This window comes from Camelus dromedarius, chromosome 24 (genome assembly GCF_036321535.1).
Source record: "Camelus dromedarius isolate mCamDro1 chromosome 24, mCamDro1.pat, whole genome shotgun sequence".
In the NCBI taxonomy this organism is placed as follows: domain Eukaryota; kingdom Metazoa; phylum Chordata; class Mammalia; order Artiodactyla; family Camelidae; genus Camelus; species Camelus dromedarius.
Window position 1 is genome coordinate 12,646,419 of NC_087459.1, and position 18,640 is coordinate 12,665,058.

The 18,640-nt window shown below is 41.1% G+C and overlaps 1 protein-coding gene across 4 annotated transcripts in view; it reads right to left on the reverse strand.

The window, feature by feature from the left end:
* The window catches only part of PARN (poly(A)-specific ribonuclease), a 148,472-nt gene extending 129,834 nt beyond the window's left edge, over positions 1-18,638 (reverse strand). For 3 of the 4 annotated variants that reach the window (XM_064478467.1, XM_010982873.3, XM_010982875.3), the window contains exons 1-8: positions 15,358-15,481; positions 14,845-14,922; positions 12,107-12,186; positions 11,555-11,622; positions 11,389-11,470; positions 7,005-7,065; positions 843-1,008; positions 71-136 (exon numbers count right to left, since the gene is read on the reverse strand). In XM_064478467.1, the coding sequence (XP_064334537.1) occupies positions 71-136; positions 843-1,008; positions 7,005-7,065; positions 11,389-11,470; positions 11,555-11,622; positions 12,107-12,186; positions 14,845-14,922; positions 15,358-15,376 (620 nt within the window). In that variant the 5' untranslated portion in view covers positions 15,377-15,481. Of the gene's footprint in view, positions 1-70; positions 137-842; positions 1,009-7,004; positions 7,066-11,388; positions 11,471-11,554; positions 11,623-12,106; positions 12,187-14,844; positions 14,923-15,357; positions 15,482-15,762; positions 15,857-18,523 lie in introns of those variants that run through there. The other variant, XM_010982874.3, reaches the window with a different exon arrangement.
* Positions 18,639-18,640: the final 2 nt, after the last annotated feature.

Consider the following 18,640-nt stretch of genomic DNA (forward strand, 5'->3'; position numbering starts at 1 on the left):
ATGGGGCACATGCCAGAAATCATCTACCTTTCCAAAAAAAGAAGCTGTGAAAACATTCAGGGCAACTAACCCAGTACATGGCTCTAAATCCAAGTTCTTGTTTTCTTCACTTTGTAACAAATCTTCTATTTTCTCTCTGAGGAATTAAGAGTGGAAACAAGACCATCAATACCATTAAGGAATGAAGTCATCAACCAACAGAATAATTATACTCAGAAGCAATCTAAATATAAGAACAAATGCCAGTGTAATTTTACTAAATCTCATTATAACTTTTTAGCTCAGTAAGACTTAAAAGAAAAAATATTTTGGCATACTCTTTTTGTTGTTGTTATTAACAAATTAGTGACAATTTCTCAAGGATTCATCAGTACAAGTGATTTACTTTTTTACTTTTCTAGTAAAGCAGTTATACTGATAATGAAACTGAGCAATACCAGGCAATCCTCTAATGGCACATTTGCTTGTCAGAAGCTTCCCCGCAAGAGAAAAAAAATAGATATGCTGCAAACATCTGCATGGGCCTGTGTCATTCCCCTGCCTTCAGGGAAAGTGGACAGGGGCTGTTAGGGCTTTAGTCCACACAGGAGGTCTGCCCACTTGCCAAGATAGCCTCTTGCCTGGTGACACACGGGAAGTCTAAGTACAGTACACAGAACCTGATTTACATCTCCAGTTGTTAGACAGACTCAGATCCGCCACAGTTAAATCCTGCCACTCACAACATGACACCTGTGTGTGCACCTCATGTAAGTGGCACCAGCTACACCTGAGATCCAGATGTCAGTCCTGTCCCAACACACACGACACAATGTGCATTTGGTTTCAGCTTAGGAACTTACACCACTTGGTCAATAAACTTCTTCTGATCCTCAGGAATCGACACGGGACACTTGGACGTGTTTGGAGAAACATATGACAGAGCGCCTGCCCCATTGGACTGTGAACGTTTCTCGTCGTACTGCTCTCGTAACTGTCTTTCTTCTTCCTGGTTTAAGTATGGAATTCCTGAACATAATTTTTTAAAAAGTGCATTAGCAGGAGTTAACTGTTTAACAGAAAAAAATTTTTAAACAAACCGAAGAGTCTGAAAGACTCAGGAAAGACTTATATTTAACTACAGCTCAAAAAAATCAATGGAAAAAGCAAATGATTTTGAAATGTCCTTGTCTGTTCGTTCACTCCATTCACTCATTCTCTCACTGTCCTTTCAGCGCATTTTGGTTTGGCAGTTACACTGTGACAGGCACTGGACCAGGAACAAGGGGGCTCCCAGTGAGAGGCGTCCTGCTCTGCAGTGAAGGGAGCAACCTTAGACAGGATGACCAGAGAAGGCCACCAGGAGGTAGGGCCTGAAGGGAAAGAAGGAATCAGACATCGAGGTGGGGGGGGTGGTGAGAATGTTTCATGCACGGAACAAGCATAAATGCCCAGAGGATGGAAATGGCTTGGATTGTTCCAAAAACAGCAAGGAAGCTGCTGTGACCAGAACTCTGTGAGTAGGAGGACGGCGTAACATCAGGCCAGAGAGGATGGGCCAAGATCACACAAGCCCATACAGGACACGGGAAGAATTCATTTTATTCTAAGAGCAGTGGAATGCCATTAGAAGGTTCTAAGCAAGATCATCACATTATCTGTTCCACGTTTTTCAAAGATCATTTTAAAAGATCATTTTGACTCCTGTGAGATTGAAGTAGGGAGGTCAGCGAGAAGGAAGTATCCACCGCACTTGTCCAGGCAAGGGATTACTGCTTAGATCAGAGGTCAGCACACTTTTTCCTAAAGGGACAAACAGTAAATGTTTCAGGCCTGTGGGTCATAGGGGGAATCTCTGTTGCAACTACTCAACTCCGATCTCTGCAACATGAAAAGAGCCGCACACGATGGGTAAATGAATGCCCGTGGCTGTGTCCCGATAAAGCTCTACTTGCAAAACAGGCAGCGGGTTGCAGTGTGTGACCGCGGCTTCATCTACAGAGATGGGACAATGATTCCAGAGGTAGGACACTACAACTTGCTGACACACTGGAGGTGAGGGAGACAGGGAAAGGGAAAATCGAAAATGACATCTAATAGATTTAAGTAACTGGGAAAACAGGAGGGCCACTTACTGAAGCGGGGTAAATTAGGCAAAGAACAGATTTGGGGCCCAAGGGATGAAAATCAAGAGCTACCTCCTGGATCTTTTAAATCCCTGAAATATATATATAAAGGAAGAGTTGCAGATATAAGCCCAAAGCTCAGAAGAAAGGTGTTGAGATATAAACTGAGGTACCAATAGGATGTGGGAGGCATTAAAAGCCATGGAACACTTAACAAACCTTGTAGAATGAAAAATAAAATTAGAAAATCACCATTTGTCAGCAATACTATTTGTTTCAAGCAAGAATCATCAATGGATGCTAAGACTAATTGGTGAAAAAGTGACCAACGTGAACACCACCAGTAGCTGCACAATATTAGTGTACTCAATGCCATTGAATTGGGCACTTAGAAATGGCTCAGATGATAAATCATATGTGTATTTTTCCACAATTAAAAAAAAAGTTAACGTCATCAGTAATGGGGCCAATCAACGTCTTGTGCCTCCTGACACGATGCCCTGAGCAGCACACACACTCACGTCGGCAGTTTGCCTGCCTGAAATGAACAGATGCATTTGGACTTGTCTGAGGAAACATCAAAAAAGCCCAAACTCAGGGGCATTCCACAAAATAACTAGCCTCCACTATGCAAAAATGTCAAGGTACTAACATCAAAGACAGACTGAGAAACTGCTCTGGATTTTAAAAGAGCAAAGAGACATGACAGCTAAACGCAATGTGTGTTCCTAGACTGTGTCTGGATGGGGAGTGGGGGATTACTTTTTTTCTTTCACTACAAGTGGCAAAACTTTTATAAGGTTTGTAAATGAGGTAACAGTACCATAGCAACATCAATTTCCTAATCTGGATGACTGGACTGTGGCTATGTAAGAGAATGCTCTTGTTTTTAGGAAATTCACTCTGAAGTAGTTAGGAATAAAGGAATATCATGTTTGTAACTTACTATAAAATGGTTCAGGAAAAAAAATTATATATATACGTACATAATGAGAGAAAGGATGACAAAACAGAGTATAGTGCTAACATCTGGGGAATCAGAGGGAAGGAATCAGGAATCCTCTATGGTATTTTGTCGTTATTTATGTAAGTCTGAAGTTATTTCAAAATAAAAATTTAATAATAAAAAATAAATAAAACCATGGAATATATAAGACCCACTAAGAAAAATAATATTCAGAAGCTGGTGAGACCAGAAAGAGCCAATCCAGATGCTGAGGAGTCCAGAGAGAGAGGCCGGAGGAAAACCAGGAGGACCATGTGTTCTGGGAGCCAGAGGAGAGCGTCTGGGGAACGAGGGAGTAACCAACTGGGTCAAATTTGCCAAAAGGTGGGGCGCAATGAGGACAAAGAAGGATCCACAAGTCTGAGGTCACGGCAGGCACAGGCGGCATGCCAACCAGGGACATTTGTGGAGGGGTGCAGAGGGAAGGCCGGCTGGGGAGGGAGAAGGAAAAACTGGAGGGGAAGTGGCAGGAATGGCGAGAGCACACACCTTACTCCAGATGCTTTGCTCCGAGTGGGAGCATCACAAGCCAGAAGGAGAACGGGGACATGGAATCAAGTGAGGAGGTTTGGTTTTGCTTTGGTTGGAGTTATTTCATGCCACAGGTATTCCTGCAGGTGTGCTAAACTGTCACACGCCACCAGTTCCTTTGGCGGTTGGGTGAAATCTACAGACCCTTCTTCAGAATACTGTTCTCAAGCACATGAGATAAAATATGCAAGATTATAAAGGAAGGTAATTATATTAAAATCGTTCCCAAAATGTTCATTTTTAAATCTGTGATGTAGTAATACAGGATGTCAGCTTCCTGGTCAACACGTTAAATAACAAGACCGAATGGCAGGTGAAATGCCAACAACAATTTCAAAGCACTGATGAAAGTAAACAATACTCAAGACATCTACAACTAAACGCCATTTCAAGATAGCCTGGGGTTTCACTGATGACAAACTCCCAGCTACTGATAATACTGCCGGGTTGTTGCCTACATTCCTAACAGAAGAAATAAGCAAATTCAGTTCAAGGTTAGGGAAATATAGCTGAGAATTCCACATCACCCTCCCCAAGCTCACAGACTCCCGTATTCTACCTATGGCAGGAAGAAAAGTCAGCCCATAGGTTCGACTAAAAAGCCTGGACTCAAAGCATGTTTACAAAGGTTGGTGGAAATGACCAGCAGAGAAGGGAAAATACCCAGGAGAGAGAAGAGCAAACAAAACAAGCCGGTACTTGACAAGGAGACAGGGACTAGCCTCTGACAGGTGCAGGGACTCCTCTTCACTGTAAAGGAGAGAAGTAAAAAGGCCGGGGCCAGGCTTGGGGCAGACCTGTGGATCACGTGGTAAGAAAATGAAGTGACTCTTCTCTGGTGGCTTCTATTTTCATTGAGAGGCCTGGTCATCAGCTGAGTGGGAAGTGGGGAGAGAGATGGTAAAAACACAGACATCGTAGAGAGTTGAAAAGGGAGTTTCTAAATCAGAAAAGAAGGATTTTGGGGCATAACTGAATATTTACTTGAAGCTTGTGGTCATGCATTTAAAGTGACAAATTGACTCAGGTATACATCATGTTTTCCAGCAATATTCATATGCTCAGAACTAGAGAAGATGGATGATCAGATACAACCAGGGCTGGGACTTAGACTAGCGCAATGGAAGGAGGGAGGAGCAAGGGCAGGAAGAAAGGATAGTGATGGACCAGGCAGGTAAGAAGAGAAGTCAAGACAGGGGAGGGGGACGTAACCGAGAGTGAAAAAGCAATGGGGGCCAACTGATGGCTGAAATGATGAACCAGAGTAAGTGAACAAGAAGGACAAGACGTGGTGCTCACAAAGGAAATGATAGAGGTGGCGCAGTTACCGGTGAGAAGACCCATGATGCTACCAAGGGAGCAGAGGGCTAAGGGGAGGTGGAAGCAAGGACTGCTGACCACATGGCCCAGACACAGACAAGACAGAGCATCCGGTGGATGCTGAAGTCACCCAGAAGGAGGAGAGAGGCAGTAGTGGAAAGACGAGCCAAAGCCAGGCGAAAGACAACGAGCCAAAGCCAGGCTGCTGGTGAATGCCCTGCCCAGGAAGGCAGCAGGCAGAGGGGTGGCAGAGCTGGTGACACAGCCCGGGGAAGAACTGCGGCTCCTGGGAAGGGGGAATTCAAGTGGTCTGAAAGTGGCACAGGGAAACCAGGATGCCTGCTGTGGCCTGGCTGCAGATGCAGAAAGAGACAGAGGTGAAATCACCTGTGTCTGGGAGCGCTGCAGGGGGACGGTAACCAGAGGAGTCACCTGCTTCCACGTCAGACAAGGATGTCAAAGGCACTTCTGAGAAGACTGCCAGGAGAGAAGGGTCTGGCATCTGCAGACCCTGAGTGAAAAGACTTGAAGGTCTAGGTCAGATTTAGGGAGTAACAGTTGCACAGGGATAAGAGCCCTGGTAATAATGGATGACCTAGGAGTCCCAACGCAGCTGTGACTAAAATATCCCAAAGCTGGACTGTAAAACAATGAGAATGAGGCACCCTCCAACTTGGCCGTTTCTCTCCTTTTGTTTATAAAAGCATCAGGCTGGAAATTACACATCCGTATGAGTCTGGTTAAAGCAGTTCCTTCAAAAGAATTCTGTACTTAGTCCGCTAACTACATTTGTAACTTGTATTTGATAATGGCGTTCAGAGACAAGTAAGAGCCAAAGGAAATAAATCATTTTATTACACCCAAATTGTGTTACCAAGCTGGTTCACAAACCAGGTTAAGCAGTTTGGATTCCAAAATTGTCTTAATATTTCTAAAAATCAAAATCATCAACTGAAATTAAGGTGCACCACCACAAAAGCAATTAAAAAACATGACATGGATCCTGAAGGCTTCGCAAAGAGATCACACTGAGGGGGAGAGAATTTATTTGAGGTCTAAGTTCTAGTACCTTTGCTGAGAAAAATCTCCTTCCTTACTTCATTCAATAATATATTCACCATGAAAAAGAATACAATTTATGACAATAACTAAGTTAAAAGTAGCTATTGACCTTAGAGCAGCAGGAGCTTAATACTGCTGGGAAAACCAGAGGCTTTCCCAAACACTTAGGGAAGTAAATGAATGGAGGAGGTGGCATAGATATTGCTCAGTGCTTAGCATGCACAAGGTCATGGGTTCAATCCCTGATACATCCACTAATAAAAAATAAAGGAGGGAGAGGGTATAGCTGAGTCGTAGCGTGCATGCTTAGCATGCATGAAGTCCTGGGTTCAGTACCCAGTACCTCTGTTAAAATAAATAAATAAATCTAATTACCTACCCCCAAAACAAAACAGGTAAAAAAAATTAAATTAAATTTTTAAATAAATAAATAAATAAATAAAATGAATGGAGGAAGGAAAACCACTCTCGTGTGTGCTGAAGTCCCATATTCATCGAACATTTAACGGTCACCTCCCTGATACAGAAGAATCGAGCTCTGCACAGGGGTATGGAATGGGACGCAGCCCCCACCCCGAAAGCTTTTTTCTCCAAAGACCATCTCCACATTACTGGAATATGGCTACTTTGAAACGTGACACACTAACCACTTGTCTCACTGAAAGAAAACAGGGAAGCATTCCCCACTAGTGGCGAACACGTCACAGTAGTGGTAGAACAAGATCCACTCGGTGGAACCAGGAGTTGGAGAGGCCTCATTAGGGCTAAATGAAGTAGCAGCTACTCTCCTGTTCAGTTCTTGGTTGACTAGGCTTTCAAAAAGGGGCACAACAGAAGAGTGTTTTTTTTTTTTTTAACTCTATGGCTACACATCATGGACTGGAAATCTGAAATTCTGCCTCAGGCATCAGGCACAAAAAGACAATTCTCAACCAAATCCAGATTTACAAGTTCTGAAGAGAAGCCACACATAATCTTACCGTTGCGAAAAACTTTATTGAAGTCAAACCCTTGGCTTGCTAGGAAGTCAATACTTGAGCTCTGAAACAAGAGTAAAGAGAACACACATTTTGGTGATGTCCGTGGCAGGTATGTGAACAGAAGCAGAGAAGGAACTCAGGCGAGTAAAGAAAGGCAACCAGGCAAGGAAGCAGCACCCAAAGGTCAGAGGACAAGGCATTTCTACTCCATGGCTGCCAAATAACCTCTTAATTTACCAAACCATCTGGGTTCTCCTCCTTTATAGCTTATAAAACAAGTATCCTTTGTTTCACAACATTTAAAAAAATTTCACTTGCTGAACATGTATTCCGTCAATAGGCAGGAAACTCCTGATTGCTATACCAACTAGGAGACTATAAATGTATTTATTTTATCTCACCCCAGGTTCAACTTTAAGGTAGCCCACGTGCGCAGATTATAAAGTATCAATAACCACTTCAAATTAGATTCTGAAAACCCAAAAACTTAATTGGATGTTCTTTACATTCAAAATCAAAATATACAAGGGAGGGTGAGGCTATAGCTCAGTGGTAGATCACATGCGTAGCAAGCACGAGGTCCTGGGTTCAATCCCTAGTACCTTCATCTAAAAAAAAATAAAAAAAGAGAAAAATTCCCAGTAACAAGACTTACTATACACATATCTCAAAGCTAAAAGGTAAGTCAAAATATGTAAGTAACGTTAATAAAAAATTAAGTAAATACTACTACCCAAGAATGGCAAAATTCCACAAAGCTCTTACTCAAACTGACAGAAGACTGGGAAACATCACTGTAGCTTCTCTAATTTTATTCTTGTTTTCAGTCAGAACATCAGAGGGCAGCATGCTTGGATCATTTTCGTGCAGCCCCTCATAGAAACTAGCCTTCCTGACCTGTACTTTGACGTTACATCATCACTCTAGACTGAGGGATGCTGTACCAGCTCCATTAATCTCAGCACAGTATTCACTTTAGAGATGTGGGCAAAGACAAGGTTTTCTCCATTAACGATTTCTTTTTGGTAACAGAAGGGGAAATGTTCTGAGGTCTCTAGTCTAAGGAAACTGAACGTCTCCTAATCCTGGTTTGTTCCGGTCCTGTGGGCCTCAGAAATGACTGCGGGTTTCCCTGTTTTCTTGGCTGGTAGGAAGCTCACAGACAAACAGGTCAGACTTTCTTTGGCATAAATTCTGTGTTCTAATCATACCATAGTAAGCAGATCCCCATATGTCTTTTCTTCCAATTTTTCATTCACTTAATTTTTTAATCTTACGTTAAAAGGTATTTACCTTTTACATACTGCATATACTTTTATATACTGTATGTATCTTCATTAGCTGACGCAAATTGTTTTTAAACTATGAGATATAAAAGGCAATCTTACCACACAAATACACACACACAAATGTGGGTACAGGCATACCATTTTCCATCCTGTCCAGGTTTTCTGCCGTCTAAAATAAGCAACCATCCCCCCTACATCTTCCCTTTTTATTGTGTTCTGAATCAAGACCCAGTGTCTTCTGACTTGGGCCACATGCCTCCTTTCTACCTACCGTGCCTGAGTATTCTTACAATTGTGCCCACCTGATATTCCATCACTGACAGAGACACCAAAAAATGGATTATGGAAAGGCATTTTTGTCCCTGCTGTCACTAGACTCCAAAGCATCCTAACTTCCTTTTTTTTAAATATCCAGAGTCAGAGATTTGTCTATTCCCTTCTTGAAGCTATGTGTTTTCCACTCAAACAATACCCTTTAGATTGCACCAAACATGTGCTAAATGCCACTGAACTCTAGCCACTTAAAATGGCAAATTTTAGGTTATGTATTTTTTACCATAATAAAGAAAAAAATCCTTTGAACCAACCAGCCACTGTCTTTGGTTTGTCCTAAATGTACCATTTTCAGGATTCAAGAGATGAGCACAGCTACTGGGGAGGACAATTTGAGGCAGCTATCAAAACTGTCAATGCCTAAGAAATACGAATCAGCAATTCTGCTTCTAAGAAATCTATCCTATAAAAAATTCCTACATATACACAAAGACATACCCCACACAGATGTTGACTATGGCATTGTTAAAAATAGGGAACCATGGGAAAGCTTCTAAATTCCAATTAAACCAATTACACTTCTCCATAACATAAAATCGGACGGCATTGTGTTGAGTGAAAAATGTAAATTATATAAAATATGAGTACCCGAATTCTACGCATATTAAAGAAAAAAAGCTAAAATTATTTACATACACGTAAACACACAGGTATATGTACGTATGTATATAAAAGAAATGAAACAGGGAGGGAAAGGGGATTAAAAAAAGAAACTCATTTTTTACTCTATAGACAACAGCAGTGTCGTGATTTTTCATAACCATGTGTGCATGTTCTTCCGTGACTTCAACTATAGGTGTTCAGCTGGACAAAGGAAGAAAAGGAAAAGAGGGGAAAACAATGCAGATGCCATGCCATTCTGCCTGCCATCCACTGGATGGGCACGTGCCCTGGGCATGTGTGTGGCTCTCGGGCAGCCCGTTCCTCGACACCCTACCTGGTGCAAGAATCTCACTGTGTGGACAGATGCTTATTTTTCAAGGAGCGTACTAGGTTGTTTCGCCCGCCAAATCCTCCCTGCTTTAATGGTAACAGAAGTTTTTCAAGAGTGATTTTTGACTAGACCCAATGTTCACCCTACTTGCTGACTCTAGAAGCTGCTTGTAAGATGAAACTCTGGTACAGTCATAGAATTTCAAACAAAACAAAACCCACCTTAGACAGAGGATGGAAGAAAAACATTCAAAGATATCATCATTTACCTCTCCACAGAATTCACAAGTTTACCTGCTAGGTCTAAACTTCTTCCCTGCTTTTGCTTTTTTCCAGATTAGAGAATCGCAGCATTTTTATCCCATTGTGCATTTTAGACATTAGTCTCTGCCCTTTGATGTCTTTCTTTCTTTAAGGAGTGGCTGGCAATGATAACTGCATGAAGTATTCCAGGTATAGCCACAGAATGGCGTTGTACAATAGGCAGGGTTATTTTGATCTGTTTCCGATTCATTTCCTAGAATAACTGTGTTTGTGTCGGTCTTTTAGAACAAAGTACCACCCCTAAAGTGTCTCGTTGCCACTGTCTGCATTTGTTTGATTAACCTCTGGCTAAGGTCATGGAACCCTCTTTTAAGTAACTGTCTTCTGGTACTGCTGGAAAACTATATCCACGTAAATTTCCAAAGTGAGCCTACTTTTCTTAGTAAAAATCTACAAATACTGTTTAAATAAGTAACCTATACTAAAGTGACTGGTAAATAGCTGTTAACTGATCACAAGGTAAAGGAAGTATCAACTATGGCTTATTTGCTAATGTAAGAAAAAGTTAAGTTGCAAAACCAAAATTACCTTCTCTTCAGCCCCAGGCATGCAATTAATACTCAATTTCATTAGTTAATATCCTGCCTTATTACAGGAAGAATTTGACATGATTCAGTCACTCAGAAGCCTACCCTCCAGGCTTTAACTGCACTGCTACTTAACCTGCAGGAAAAGGGAAAGATGGGAAGACTCAGAGGAACCAATGATGCTACAGGGAGAGAAGTTGGGGCACAACATTATAAGGGAGAAAAGATGAACACTCAGCTTTTATCACATATCTAAACACCATACCATTTATTCACATTCTCCTTATACATTACAACAGATTATTAAGATGGTACAAAGGGGAAACCGATATTCACTGAGCATCTACCAGATCAGCTACAACTCTAGAGAGAGTGCACTAAGGGGCAACATCCCTGTATCCTTACCCTGGCTCTTAAGTCAGCCCTCCCCACCTCAGGAGGAAACAGTGGTCTTTTTCTACCCTCTCTTTCCTGACTGGTGAGTTTGGGAAAAGAAATTGAGCGTATTCAGTTTAGCCCCTTCTGGGTTCTCTCTTTTCAAAGAGGATACACACATACTCTGCTCTTGCAGAAAACAAAGCTCTCCCCTTGGAGGTGGGTGCAATGATAATGGGATGGGAAGACACCTGCAAGTCCCGATCTGCAGGTTCAATTCAAGGGAAAGACATTAAAAATTCCCAAAGAGCCACATTACAAAGCCGTGTTCTCAAATTCAGCTTTACTAAAAATAAAGCTCATGTTCTCATTTCCATCTGCCTGCCTCCTCCCACTCACTCCTTAACTGATTTTCAAGTAAAGGGGGGAGACGGCAGTGTCATCAATTTACAACCCTAAAACTGAAGGTCAGAGAGGTGAAATGATGTGCCCAAAGTGCAAAGTTAGTGGTAGACTTAAATTTTAAAGAGAATTCTGATTCCACATTTCCACACTGCCTCATCAGCAAATCGTAACAGAAAAAAACTCAATTATGCTACTAACCTGACAAACAAATTTGACATCTGGTGAGGATCTTTTGAAGGGTTTCGGGAAAACATAGAAGTTAAATGACTTTGTTATATACCTGGGGAAAACAAGATAAAATGAGACTTAGGGGTTACATTATGCCATGACAAAAGAATTCCCACCACTTGTTAAAACAACCTACTTTGAATCTGTGCAGTCATACTTAAAAGTGCAAAGGCCAAACTGAAACAGCAAAAAGTCCATGGAATGCTGGAAAAGGGAAATAAAATATCTGTCAAAACAAGTGCTGGATAGTCAATGTGAACAATAGTATTCTCAATCAAGTGGGCTTTCAGATTACTCAACTTGACTTTGGCAGAATATCTCCAATGAGAAGAGATTACAGATTATATATCAGAAGCATTATTAATTTGTAAACATTTCTTAATATTTTTACCAACTAAGCACCCATCCATCATCCAGAGTAACATGTTAAGCCTATTTCCCAATGATTAAAATAACCACATCATATTTCCCATAAATCAAATTAACACTGAAAATATTAAACTTTCCCCGAAATGTTTTCCAGCAAACAATTATTTTTGCTGTTGTTTTAAATAACACTAAATTAATATCATTTCACAGCTAGAGTTGAGAAGTTAATGATCAAAGTTTAATGATTTTATTCCTGTATAATTCAACACATGGAGGACCAACATGGGAGAAAAAAAGATTTTCTAGCACATCCACATACCTTTTTAAGCTTCTGGTACCTTTCTTCTGGAGTGTCAAAACCATTTGTTAATGCAGTGACTGAAGGGCCATCGCTGATTCCTAGATTTTAAGAAATAAAAGTTTTTAACTTGTTAATAAATGCTACTGTAAAAATGCCAATCAAGTATTCAATGGCTCTATAATTTCATATTCTTATGAATTAAGATTAATTGGAAATGCCCCCTCCTCCACTTTTTCAAAATGAGCATTAATTTCACTAGCCACCAACCTAAACTCTGTAATAATGAATTTATAGAGAGTAAACGTTTCAGTTTGAGAATGGGCAGTTTCAGTGTCTAAAATAGGCTTCAAATATAGAAAACCCTATAGAGGAGAGGCTCCACCAAAAAACTTAGAACTAGTAAATAAATTCAGTAAAGTTGCAGGATGCAAAATAAAAATACAGAAATCTGTTGTATTTCTATACGCTAACAATGACTACTAGGAAGTGAAATTAAGAAAACAATCCCACTTACAACTGCATCAAAAAGAATAAAATACTGAGGAATAAATTTAACCAAGAAGGTGAAAGACCTACACTACGAGAACTATAGGACACTGATGAGAAAACACTGAAGACAACACAAATAAATGGAAAGAGAGACTGTCCTTGTGAGTTGTAAGAATTAATATTGTTAAAATGTCCATGTTACTCAAAGCAATCTACAGATTCAATGCAATCCCTACCAAAATACCCATGGCATTCTGCACAGAACTAGAACAAATAATCCTAAAATTTGTATGGAACCACAAAAGACTCCAAATAGCCCAAGCGATCTTGAGATACCATCTCACAACTGTCAGAATGGTTATTATCAAAAAGACAAGAAATAACAAGTCTTGGCAAGGATGTGGAGAAAAGGAAACCCTTGTGCACTATCAGTAGGAATGTCAACTGGTCCAGCCACTATGGAAAAAAAAGAATGGAGGTTACTCAAATTAGTAAAAATAGATCTAGCATACGATCCAGCAATTCCACTCCTGGGTATTTATCAGAAGAAAAAATTAATTTTTCTCCAGTAATTCTAACTTGAAAAGATATGTGCATCCCAATGTCACTGCAGCATTATTTATAACAGCCAAGATATGGAAGCAGCCTAAGTGTCCAAGGACAGATGAATGGAAGACGATAGATAGATGGACAGACAGACAGACAGACAGACAGAAAGTGAAGTATTACTCAAGCCATAAAAAGGGTAAAATCTTACCACTGGCTACAACATGGATGGACCTAGAGGGTATTATGTTAAGTGAAACAAGTCAGACAGAGAAGAGCAAATACCATTCGATTTCACTTACTGGTGTAATCTAAAAAACAAAACAAAACAGAAACAGACTTATAGATACAGAGATTAAACTGATGGCTGCCAGACGGGAAGAGCCAAATAGGTGAAGGGGTTTAGGAAATACAAACTTTCACTTACAGAATAAATAAGTTACAGGGATGTAAGGCACAGCATAGGGAATATAGCCAATAATATTGTAATAACTTTGTACCGTGACAGACGGTAACTAGACTCATCGTGGTGATTTCCATAATGTATAAAAATATCAAATCATTATGCTGTACACCTGAAACTAATGTAATATTATAATTAGGTATAATTATAATTCAATAAAAAATAGGTTTCAAAACACAGTCATGATTTAAGAAAACAATTTCTATGATTCAATAAGCTTTGCCGCTTTCAAAAGATTAATGCTAATAAGACATCAACAAATCCTGATGTGTCTTATTGTGAGAGTACCAGTCTCAGCCAACAGTCTGGCACAACATCTATACAACAAAGGTGTATTTAAGGTCAATCGACAATTATTTGTGGTGAAAACGCTTAGCTTTTCAGGGAATTGATTCCAACTAGAAACTGCATGTTTAATTAAAGCCAAAGATTACCTCCAGTATGGATTCCTTTAGAAAGAGCTTAAGTTTTTTAAACATTGGACATCTATACCAAAAGGAACCAACTGTTCATACTGACTTCAACAATTTAAAAATTAGTCTTTGATCCAAAAGAGAAAAAAAAACTTTGCAATTATAACTGTGGATAAAATATTAAGCACAGTCCTGCAATGGGAGGCAATGAACACTTCCACTAACACCTAGAGGAATATCCTCATTCATCTGCAAAAGCCTGACCCTAAACACGGTAAACAAAGGACAAATACTGTATGATTCCACTTATAGGAAATGCCTAGAGCAATCAAATTCATAGAGACAAAATCAAATCCAGAGGCAGAGGGGAGGGAGGAACTGGGAATTATTCTTCAATGGGTAGAGTGTTTCAGTTCCCAAAGATGAAAACGTTCTGGAGGTGGATACGCAACAGTGTGAATGTACTTAATGCTACTGAACTGTAAACTACTTAAAAATGGTTAAAATGATCAATTTTATGTGCATTTCACTACACAAAAAAGCCTGATCCTAACACTCAAGCTCTGTCCCACGCACCTGTCCAATTGTTCTTTAAGCAGCACCAAAACCATAAACTTTATCTGCAGCCCTCAGAGTTGCAATCACAAACCCAATCACAAACCCCACCGCACCTATTCAGTGCTTTTGAAACGTTTAAGAAGAAATGTTGAGACTTATGCAACTTGCTCAAGGTGAAAGCAGGGTGCAGGGGCCAGAAGGCGAGATTAGGGGGAGGTGGGGTGGGCAGGAGCAGGCTTGGCAATGCACAGCAAGGTGCCAGCCTCCAGCTTGCAAGCAAGGGATACCTGAAAACTCCCCATCGATGGCGAAGAAGTCGGCCTCCTCTATGGCTTGGTACACTTTATGAAGATTACTCTTAAAATCTGCGGAGAAACCGAGAAGAGGCTCAGAAGCGGTGGCCCGGCTTCCTGCCCACGGGCTCTTAGGGGAAGAGGGAAAGAGGGCCGAAAAGCTCCTAAGGCTTTGGGCGGGAGGGTAAGTCCCCGAGGGGTACAGGGCCAGAGGGAGTCAAGTCCCCGAGGGGCGCAAGGGCCGGAGGGAAAGAAGCACCAAGGGTGCACGAGCCTGAGAGCGACAAGGCCCGGGGAGGGGGGGGTGCCCGGGTTAGGAAACGACAAGGCGCCCAGGGTTGCACGCGCCAGAGAGGAACAAGGCCCCAAGAGGCGCAAAACGGGAGCAAACCCCTGAGGGGCTGCCTCTGCCCCAGGCCCCGACAAGAAAACCCGCCGTGGTCCGGGCCTAGTTGACCGGGTGAGGGAGACCGCAGGGACGCGGGGAAGTGCACGGTGGACACGCACTGCTCCTGATTATCTCCATTCTGCAGTGTGGCCAGACACCCGGCCCCGCCAGGCCCGCCTCGGCCGTTCCACTCGCGGAGTTCCGCGGCACCAGCAGAAGCAGAAGCGGCGGAGACCGCGGGGGCGACTTCCGGAAACAGCGCGCGCCGGCGCGCGTCACGTGCGCTGCGTCATGGAGGGGGCGGGGCCAAGAAGGGTTCCCGGGACACCGGAGGAGCGTGGCTACGAAGTCCCCTGGAGGCGTGGTCTAACTTGGGAGGACCCGACTTGGGTCATTCAGCTTCAGAAAAAATGTGTGTCCTGACTTCCAGTCGATGCATAAATATTTCCTGAGTTCCCCTTATGTGCCAGGCACGCTGAAAGGAGTGAGGATATAGTGACGAATGAAAAAGACAAGGTCCTTACCCCACTGGAGCTTAACTTGAGGGAAGAATGGAAAGTCAGGCTGGAATCAAACTTGCTAGTTGGAAAGATCGCTATGCAGAGAAAAAGCAGGGTGCTGAAATAAGAATAATGGGAAAGAGGGTTAGTTAGAGAGGTACTGGGGAAAGCAAAGCTGAGATTTTTATCTAGGGCACTAGCCACTGAGTACTACAGCGAGTAAAACAGATGAGGTCATGCCTAATGGAGTTTTATGTTGATTTGAGGTTTGCTGTTGATTCCCAGAGCCTGTAACAATGCTGACATGTGTAGATGCTCAATAAACATGGGTTGAGCGAATAAATTCAGCCTCGTCTTTCACAAAAGCTTACTATGAAGCTGGTTAGAAGACCTGCTCTCAAAGGCAGCTCTGCCACTCATTAGGTCTGGAACTACTCAACCTACCTAAATCTCAATTTCCTCATACACTGAATATGGTTGAGGATCAGTGGTGACAACGTATGTGAACTGTAAAGCACTGTATAGATAAATATAGAATATTATTAGAGTTCTGACTTGCTGTCACCTTTCCCCCATTCACACCTTAGGTTTGAGAGAAATACTGAATAGAAACCACTTGTGCTTTTTGAAAAGAAGATAACCACTTCCCCCCAAAAGAAAATATTAAGTACCCTAAAGAACAAGTATGAGTCTGGCCATGTTTTCCCCCTGCTAGGTGCCACTAGTGCATTTTCCTCTCTTCATTCAAAGTAAATTTACATATAATTACTTATGCCCACTATTCCTAGTGTGAGCAGCAGAAAGTGATTACAAATTCAAGAGTTCAGATGGAATGGGAAGGTGAAAAACCAATAAGACAAGTAGTCAAACCTCAAGCTTGAAATGTCTCTCTGCCTTCTGCTTTCAAGTTTAAAAGTCCTAAAGGGAAAGCACTAGCCACATATGGCCACTTAAATTTAAATTTTAAGTAAATTCAATAAATACCAAAACTTACTACAAAGCTACAATAATCAAAAACAGTGTGGTACTGGATGCAGAAAAATATAGAGACTAATGAAACAGTAGAGAGCCCCCAAATAAACCCTTGGAGATATGGTCAAATGACTTGCAACAAGGATGCCAAGATAATTCAATAAGGAATGGATAGTCTTTTCAACAAATGGCGTTGAGAAAACTGGACCTCCACATGCAAAAGAATGAAGTTAGACTCTTACCTAACATCATATAAAAAGTAACTCAAAGTAAGTCAAACACCTAAATATAAGAGCCAAAACTATAAGACTTTTAGAAGAAAACATAGAGCCAAAGCTTCATAACATTGGATTTGGCAACGATTTTTTGGCTATGATACCAAAAACAAAGGCAACAAAAGAAAAAATAGATGAACTGATCTACACCAAAATTAAAAACTTTTATGCATCAAAGGACACTATCATCAAGGTGAAAAAGCAACCCACAGAATGAGAGAAAATATTTGCAAATCATACTTTTGATAAAGGGTTAAAATCCATAATACAAATACATAAAGAACTCCTACAACTCTGGCACAAAAACAATCCAATTTTAAAATGGACAAAGGACTTAAACATTTCTCCAAAGAATATATGCAAATGGCCAACAAGCTCCTGAAAAGATGCTCAACATCACTAATGCAAATCAAAGCCACAATGAGATACCATTTCACACCTATTAGATGAGAAATTGAAACTTTATGAACTCCTGGTGGGAACGTAAAATGGTGCAGCCACTATAGAAAACAGTGTGGTCCTTCTTAAAAACATTAAAAATAGAATTACCATAGGATGGAGCAATTCTACTTCTGGGCGTACAGTCAAAATAACTGAAAGTAGACGTTTGAACAGGTTTGTACACCCATGTTCATAGCAGCAAAATTCACAATAGCCAAAAGGTGGAAACAACTCAAGTACCTATTCACAGATGAATGGATAAACAAAATATCATGTATATATACAATGAAATATTATTTTGCCTTTAAAAGGAGGGAAATTCTAACACATGCTACAGGGTAGATGAACCTGAAGGACATTATGTTAAGTGAAAAAAGCCAGTTACAGCAGGGCAAACTTTGTATGATTCCACTTATATGTGGTACCTAGAATAGTCAAATTCATAGACAGAAAATGGAATGGTGGTTACCAGAAGCTGGGGAAGGAACTACTGGAATTGTTGAATGGGTACAGAATTTCAGTTTGGGAAGATGCTAAAGTCCTGTATATGGTGGGGATAATTGCACAACAATGTGGATATACTTATTGCCACTGAACTGCACACTTAAAAATGGTTAAAATGGTAAATTCCACATTATGTACCTCTTACTATAGTCAAAAAATATATATGCTGATACCTATTGCCAGACTATCATCGAGAGGAGTTCATACATTCCTGGCACTAGCACAGAATATTACCAACCTTTTCACCCTTCGACAATTTGATTGATGGGGGAAAAAAGTCATCCCAGATAATCAATTTAACAATCTCCAGGCCAGATTTAAAGCAGATAATCAGCATACTTCTTAACGTATCAAGAGACTGACAGAAAAACCGTGGTTGATAATAAAGTCATTTTAATTCCGAGTCTACTTAATACTGCAAATGGAACTTTAGCTACCGTCCTATGATTTTCTGTATAAAATGTTAAGGCAAAAAAAAAATTGTGGGGAGTACAATAGAGTCTTGTAATATTATTTTCATTTCTGGGTAAAGCTGTTTCCTCCAGATATAGAAAAAGCCGCCCTGGAGAAGCAGATACGCACGACATCCTCACCTTCTGGGGGTTATCGCCCTGGCTCAAGGTCTGTCCACCCGAAAGGAAGGGGCGGGATTGGCGGTGGTACGCATGCGCCGACCTCTTCGGCCCGGGAGTGGCCGCTCCAGGCAGCAG